The sequence below is a fragment of the Panthera pardus genome, unplaced genomic scaffold (genome assembly GCF_024362965.1).
Source record: "Panthera pardus isolate Hobbes unplaced genomic scaffold, ASM2436296v1 HiC_scaffold_1, whole genome shotgun sequence".
Taxonomy (NCBI): domain Eukaryota; kingdom Metazoa; phylum Chordata; class Mammalia; order Carnivora; family Felidae; genus Panthera; species Panthera pardus.
Genome location: NW_026526654.1, coordinates 3,673,833 through 3,682,370, shown reverse-complemented (window position 1 = coordinate 3,682,370; position 8,538 = coordinate 3,673,833). Strand labels below are relative to the sequence as shown.

The 8,538-nt window shown below is 37.7% G+C and overlaps 1 protein-coding gene across 1 annotated transcript; it reads right to left on the bottom strand.

The window, feature by feature from the left end:
* Nucleotides 1-579: 579 nt before the first annotated feature.
* On the bottom strand, nucleotides 580-1,524 carry LOC109259551 (olfactory receptor 14K1). The gene has a single exon (XM_019437151.2). It carries the CDS (start codon nucleotides 1,522-1,524, stop codon nucleotides 580-582), a length of 945 nt encoding a protein of 314 aa, XP_019292696.2.
* Between the last annotated feature and the right edge of the window lie 7,014 nt (nucleotides 1,525-8,538).

Below are 8,538 nucleotides of genomic sequence, written 5' to 3'. Positions count from 1 at the left end.
GATAAATAAATGCAAAATTTTGTTAAAATCATTTTAAATTAAAATCAAACTTCCATCATAAGATAAATGATAAAATTTCATGGAAGTTGATAATTTTGGAGGAATACAAATATATAAGTCTCATGTATATGGAGCTCAGAACAGAAGTCCAAATCAGTGAAGATGTAAAAGGAAAACATTAAGACAGAATGTGAAGGAATATAAGAGAAGATTTATTTCTATTAAAACTGACATCCTGAGGGGTGCCTAGGTGGCTCAGTCGGTTAAGCATCCAACTTCAGCCCAGATCATGTTCTCACAGTTTATGAGTTAGAGCCCCACGTTGGGGTCCATGCTGACAGCTCAAAGCCTGGAACCTGCTTCAGATTCTGAGTCTCCTCTCTGCCCTCCCCTGCTCACGCTCTGTCTCTCTGTCTGTCTGTCTCTCAAAAATAAATAAACATTAATTAAAAAAAACCTGACAACCTGAGGTCATTACTAACAAGGTTCCATAATATATTAATCTCTAATACAAATAATTCCAAACAGCTAGTTAATTGTGGAACAACAAAACTTCCTACTTCCTAACTTCAATTTTAGTCATCTTTCCATTATTCCACTCCTTTTAACTTTACTTAGGATTTTTCCTAGGGCTGATTTAATATCTTTGCTTCTCAGACAGTAAATAACAGGGTTCAAGGTTGGAGGTACCACAGAATAGAACACAGACACAAACAAATCCAGAAGAGAAGGCTCATCAGAAACTGGTTTTAAATAAGCAATAGCACCTGTTAGAAGGAATGCACTCACCACAATGAGGTGAGGCAGGCAGGTGGAAAAGGCTCTGGACTGCTTCTGTCTGGTTGGGATCTTTAACACGGTGGTAAAAATATATACATAAGAGATCACAATGCAAACTAAACATGAAAATGCGTAACAGACCCCAATGGCCACACAGACATTAATAGTTGCATATTCCTTAGAACAACTGAGTTTTAGTAGAGCAGGGACATCACAGAAGAACTGATGGATCTTAGTTGACCCACAAAAGTTTAAAGAGAATGTCCCAGATGAGTACAAGATTCCCAAGACCCCTCCATTGAGCCAGGAAATAGTCATTAGCTGGACACAGACCCCTTTGCTCATAACACCCTCATAATGCAGAGGATGACAGATGGCAATATAGCGGTCATAGGACATTGCAGTGAGAATGCCAATCTCTGACCCAGACAGTAGTACCACACAGAAGAGCTGTAACACACATCCCAGAAAAGAGATGAAGTGACTGAAGGTGATGGAATTGAGGATGGATTTGGGTAGTGTGGCAGAAATGAGGCACAGATCTACGAAAGACAAATGCCTTAGGAAAAAGTACATTGGACTGTGGAGGCGTTGATCAAGAACTGTGAGGAGGATGACAATTAAATTCTCCATCATGGCCACTAGGTAGATCAGTGAGAAGACCACAGTATGTAGCCTCAATAGCATCTGGCTCTCAGTAAATCCCATGAGCGAGAATTCCATTAGTAGTGTTTGATTCATCATATTTTAAAATTATTTGCCACCTATTGAATAAAGAAAAGATACATTAGTGTAACAAAATATTATTTACTTCTTTATTTTTGAAGTATGTATACTTTAGCATCATGAGATAGATGCAAATTTTTAAATACCAAAATATTCATATTTATAGTTGACTTGGGAATGAAACAACTATTAGCGTAACAGTCCAATAGAACTGGACTCAGATTCATTGTGGAAGATGAACTCCATTTTGCTCCCTAAGTGAACATTTCAAATTATTTTTACTAATTGTATTTCCAGTGGGAATTGTAGAATTGGCTCCATAATTCCAATCGTAATAGAATGCATATTTGTTTGCATAAGTATTATCCTACCTGATGCAAATTTTGACGTGAGTTAGAAGTCACAGATAAATTTTGTTTGTTATGCAATCTGTTTAAATAATTGCCGGGGTCCAGCCCCAGCAGGTCCAGGGTTTCCCGAAGGATGAAAGGCGTCGGCAAGGGTACAAATGGACACAGACAACAGCAGTAAGTTAGACTGGCCGCTTTATTGCTATGAGTCTGGCAATATATATGTTAGCAATTTCCTTAACGCATGCGTCATCAATGTTTTTTTTTGGCATTACCTAACGCTTAGAATATTCCCTTGTGCATTCAACCATTAGGGAACATCTTGGTTATTTCCTTGAGATTTTTCCTCATGCTCTTTTGCTTTTAGATTTAATTTCTCCTTTTCTCATGTTACCTTGATTATAACAATGTCTACTTATAGCCTATAAAGCTCTATTTTGTTATTTCTATGAAGGGTTATCTAGTTCTTAGTTTACAGGGGCATGTTTTTCTGATTGTTCCCTTGAATCATTTACAATACAAAGAACAGAAGTACTCCTTTTGATCTGGGGTAGGGCACCATGGGAACCCTTGCTTTAAGATTTCCCAGGGAGACAATGTGTGTTTTGGAACCAAAGAACCATTTTGTACTTTGACCCACCAAGTCCAGTTATCATCTGGAATGCTTTCTGGGGGCCAGGTGGACACAGGAGTCAGAACCTGTATACATAAGTACATTCCCTTATTACCAGAGTAGGAATTTTGAATCTATTTGCCTCCCTCATTGGCAGGGGGAATATATGGGGCTATCCTGCCTTTGGGCAGAGAGCGAGCAGGAGGGGGGTGGCACCTGCTGGATATAAGGCTTCATTATCCATCTTCAGACTCTCATGGTTTTTCCCAGAGGGAGTTTTTCCTGGGGGCCATCCCCAGGAAATATCCCCGAGTTTGTCCCCATGGGTTTATTTTGAATCATTGGTGCCAATTGGATCATGGGGATGGCCATGATGAGTAACAGGAGGGATACCAGTAGCTTCCCATTCAGAGGGTTGCTGTGCCTTGCCCTTCCGCCAACCACCTGGGCTGTGCCATCAGGAAGGCTGGATGGATCGGCTCCCAGAAAATAAGCATTAATATTATTTGATATTCTAATATATTATCCACTTCTCATTGAAGGACATTAAGATTTATCCCATATTTTTGTTAAAAAAATATATTTTGGTAAAAATGTCCTCAATAATATTTTCTATTATTTTTTCACAGATATTCACTAAAACAGAAAACAATTAGAAAACTACTGTGGTAATTTTGACCAATTGGTTTACAAATGTATCATACCATTTTTTCATTAAAATAACAAGATATAAGATGTAAGCCAGATATTTATCATGAAACACTAGTAAATACTTAATTATTAACAAGAACCAACAAATATTAAAGATGTCAACTATATCTAATGAGAAAAACTGAGTGTCCTCCCATCTTAAAGTCACACCGGAGTTATAATCCATGATCACTCACAAACCCCATGGGGGAGATATATGGTCATATTTTTCTCCCTCAGATCATCTTAGTCTTTAGAGACTCTGTTTGATTTTACTTTAGCATAACTTCAGTGAGAATTTATTTAGTTCTCCGTGCAGCCTCTTTCAACCTCTCCCAATATTTGTGGATTTCTCAGTGAACGCTCTAAGAAAAAAAAATAATTAAAAAAAATAATTTTCCATAATCTTTATAAATGAACCACACTTTTGATACACAAAGCTCTAATTGAGTAATAACTATAGAAATTGTAAGGACATTTTCTCCATCCTTAGAATCTTTCTCATCACCCTTTCTCTGCTTTCAGTCAGACTTTTGAAAAGTTCCTGTCCCTGAGCCCATCTCTGTTGAATTAACATTCATTTTCCCAATCATCCAATTTACACACAATGACAAGGAGTTTCTCTCAAAAGCTAAAGGTTGTGGGAATTGATAATCATTATTCTAGTTAGATTCCTCTACTTATGGTTAGCCCCTCAATCATTTTAATTTCAGTGCCTTAATTATCTGAGTAATCCAAGGTCTACATAGTGTGCAACTGGAAAAAGAGCACATTCTCCATGTGACAGTGAGCCAAACTGAAGATTCCTTTGTTCCTACTTTGATGTTTCTTCTTTCCACCTGGAAAAGTAGGCTCAGACCTTCTATTGATTCTTTAAGTAGTTTCTGAAACTTTCAATGTTATGGTTTTTCAACTTTAGCCAAGGTCCATTTTGTTGATCTCTTATTAACCTGTAATTCCAAGAAGTACAAAGTAGGCGTATACACATAATTTGACCAGTGTTGTTTCATGTCTCACAATGTGAACATAATTTTTTATTAGTAAAGTCGGTATTTACTTTAACATCTGAAAGCCACCCTTACTGGTTTCACAATAAGACACAAGTATTATATTTTCCACAATTAAAAATTTTCCGATAGTTTAATATTACTTTTCCATTGATTAGGTTAAATTTATAAAACAAAAATGATAATAATTTTTCATCTTACAATAAACAGTTGTAGGAAGATACCTATTTCCAAATAATTACTGTATTAATGGAAACATAAAGTCATATTTCAATGTAAAAATATGTGCATACAAATTTCAAATTTTTTTTTTCTTCTTTTTTTTTTCTTTTTTTTTTTCTTTTTTAATATATGAAATTTACTGTCAAATTGGTTTCCATACAACACCCAGTGCTCATCCCAAAAGGTGCCCTCCTCAATACCCATCACCCACCCTGCCCTCCCTCCCACCCTGCCCTCCCTCCCACCCCCCATCAACCCTCAGTTTGTTCTCAGTTTTTAACAGTCTCTAATGCTTTGGCTCTCTCCCACTCTAACCTCTTTTTTTTTTTTTTTTTTTTTTTCCTTCCCCTCCCCCATGGGTTTCTGTTATGTTTCTCAGGATCCACATAAGAGTGAAACCATATGGTATCTGTCTTTCTCTGTATGGCTTATTTCACTTAGCATCACACTCTCCAGTTCCATCCATGTTGCTACAAAAGGCCATATTTCATTTTTTCTCATTGCCACGTAGTATTCCATTGTGAATATAAACCACAATTTCTTTATCCATTCATCAGTTGATGGACATTTAGGCTCTTTCCATAATTTGGCTATTGTTGAGAGTGCCGCTATAAACATTGGGGTACAGGTGCCCCTATGCATCAGTACTCCTGTATCCCTTGGGTAAATTCCTAGCAGTGCTATTGCTGGGTCATAGGGTAGGTCTATTTTTAATTTTCTGAGGAACCTCCACACTGCTTTCCAGAGCGGCTGCACCAATTTGCATTCCCACCAACAGTGCAAGAGGGTTCCTGTTTCTCCACATCCTCTCCAGCATCTATAGTCTCCTGATTTCTTCATTTTGGCCACTCTGACTGGCGTGAGGTGGTATCTGAGTGTGGTTTTGATTTGTATTTCCCTGATAAGGAGCGACGTTGAACATCTTTTCATGTGCCTGTTGGCCATCCGGATGTCTTCTTTCGAGAAGTGTCTATTCATGTTTTCTGCCCATTTCTTCACTGGGTTATTTGTTTTTCGGGTGTGGAGTTTGATGAGCTCTTTATAGATTTTGGATACTAGCCCTTTGTCCGATGTGTCATTTGCAAATATCTTTTCCCATTCCGTTGGTTGCCTTTTAGTTTTGTTGGTTGTTTCCTTTGCTGTGCAGAAGCTTTTTATCTTCATAAGGTCCCAGTAATTCACTTTTGCTTTTAATTCCCTTGCCTTTGGGGATGTGCCGAGTAAGAGATTGCTACGGCTGAGGTCAGAGAGGTCTTTTCCTGCTTTCTCCTCTAAGGTTTTGATGGTTTCCTGTCTCACATTCAGGTCCTTTATCCATTTTGAGTTTATTTTTGTGAATGGTGTGAGAAAGTGGTCTAGTTTCAACCTTCTGCATGTTGCTGTCCAGTTCTCCCAGCACCATTTGTTAAAGAGACTGTCTTTTTTCCATTGGATGTTCTTTCCTGCTTTGTCAAAGATGAGTTGGCCATACATTTGTGGGTCTAGTTCTGGGGTTTCTATTCTATTCCATTGGTCTATGTGTCTGTTTTTATGCCAATACCATGCTGTCTTGATGATGACAGCTTTGTAGTAGAGGCTAAAGTCTGGGATTGTGATGCCTCCTGCTTTGGTCTTCTTCTTCAAAATTACTTTGGCTATTCGGGGCCTTTTGTGGTTCCATATGAATTTTAGGATTGCTTGTTCTAGTTTCGAGAAGAATGCTGGTGCAATTTTGATTGGGATTGCATTGAATGTGTAGATAGCTTTGGGTAGTATTGACATTTTGACAATATTTATTCTTCCAATCCATGAGCAGGGAAAGTCTTTCCATTTCTTTATATCTTCTTCAATTACCTGCATAAGGTTTCTATAGTTTTCAGCATACAGATCTTTTACATCTTTGGTTAGATTTATTCCTAGGTATTTTATGCTTCTTGGTGCAATTGTGAATGGGATCAGTTTCTTCATTTGTCTTTCTGTTGCTTCATTGTTAGTGTATAAGAATGCAACTGATTTCTGCACATTGATTTTGTATCCTGCAACTTTGCTGAATTCATGTATCAGTTCTAGCAGACTTTTGGTGGAGTCTATCGGATTTTCCATGTATAATATCATGTCATCTGCAAAAAGCGAAAGCTTGACTTCATCTTTGCCAATTTTGATGCCTTTGATTTCCTTTTGTTGTCTGATTGCTGATGCTAGAACTTCCAGCACTATAGTAAACAACAGTGGTGAGAGTGGGCATCCCTGTCGTGTTCCTGATCTCAGGGAAAAAGCTCTCAGGTTTTCCCCGTTGAGGATGATGTTAGCTGTGGGCTTTTCATAAATGGCCTTTATGATCTTTAAGTATGTTCCTTCTATCCCGACTTTCTCAAGGGTTTTTATTAAGAAAGGGTGCTGGATTTTGTCAAAGGCCTTTTCTGCATCGATTGACAGGATCATATGGTTCTTCTCTTTTTTTTTGTTAATGTGATGTATCACGTTGATCGATTTGCGAATGTTGAACCAGCCCTGCATCCCAGGAATGAATCCCACTTGATCATGGTGAATAATTCTTTTTATATGCTGTTGAATTCGATTTGCTAGTATCTTATTAAGAATTTTTGCATCCATATTCATCAGGGATATTGGCCTGTAGTTCTCTTTTTTTACTGGGTCTCTGTCTGGTTTAGGAATCAAAGTAATACTGGCTTCATAGAATAAGTCTGGAAGTTTTCCTTCCCTTTCTATTTCTTGGAATAGCTTGAGAAGGATAGGTATTATCTCTGCTTTAAATGTCTGGTAGAACTCCCCTGGGAAGCCATCTGGTCCTGGACTCTTATTTGTTGGGAGATTTTTGATAACCGATTCAATTTCTTCGCTGGTTATGGGTCTGTTCAAGCTTTCTATTTCCTCCTGATTGAGTTTTGGAAGAGTGTGGGTGTTTAGAAATTTGTCCATTTCTTCCAGGTTGTCCAATTTGCTGGCATATAATTTTTCATAGTATTCCCTGATAATTGTTTGTATCTCTGAGGGATTGGTTGTAATCATTCCATTTTCATTCATGATTTTATCTATTTGGGTCATCTCCCTTTTCTTTTTGAGAAGCCTGGCTAGAGGTTTGTCAATTTTGTTTATTTTTTCAAAAAACCAACTCTTGGTTTCGTTGATCTGCTCTACAGTTTTTTTAGATTCTATATTGTTTATTTCTGCTCTGATCTTTATTATTTCTCTTCTTCTGCTGGGTTTAGGCTGCCTTTGCTGTTCTGCTTCTATTTCCTTTAGGTGTGCTGTTAGATTTTGTATTTGGGATTTTTCTTGTTTCTTGAGATAGGCCTGGATTGCAATGTATTTTCCTCTCAGGACTGCCTTCGCTGCATCCCAAAGCATTTGGATTGTTGTATTTTCATTTTCGTTTGTTTCCATATATATTTTAATTTCTTCTCTAATTGCCTGGTTGACCCACTCATTCGTTAGTAGGGTGTTCTTTAACCTCCATGCTTTTGGAGGTTTTCCAGACTTTTTCCTGTGGTTGATTTCAAGCTTCATAGCATTGTGGTCTGAAAGTATGCATGGTATAATTTCAATTCTTGTAAACTTATGAAGGGCTGTTTTGTGACCCAGTATATGATCTATCTTGGAGAATGTTCCATGTGCACTCGAGAAGAAAGTATATTCTGTTGCTTTGGGATGCAGAGTTCTAAATATATCTGTCAAGTCCATCTGATCCAATGTATCATTCAGGGCCCTTGTTTCTTTATTGACTGTGTGTCTAGATGATCTATCCATTTCTGTAAGTGGGGTGTTAAAGTCCCCTGCAATGACCACATTCTTATCAATAAGGTTGCTTATGTTTATGAGTAATTGTTTTATATATCTGGGGGCTCGGGTATTTGGCGCATAGACATTTATAATAGTTAGCTCTTCCTGGTGGATAGACCCTGTGATTATTATATAATGCCCTTCTTCATCTCTTGTTACAGCCTTTAATTTAAAATCTAGTTTGTCTGATATAAGTATGGCTACTCCAGCTTTCTTTTGGCTTCCAGGAGCATGATAAATAGTTCCACATCCCCTCACTCTCAATCTAAAGGTGTCCTCAGATCTAAAATGAGTCTCTTGTAGACAGCAAATAGATGGGTCTTGTTTTTTTATCCATTCTGATACCCTATGTCTTTTAGTTGGTGCATTT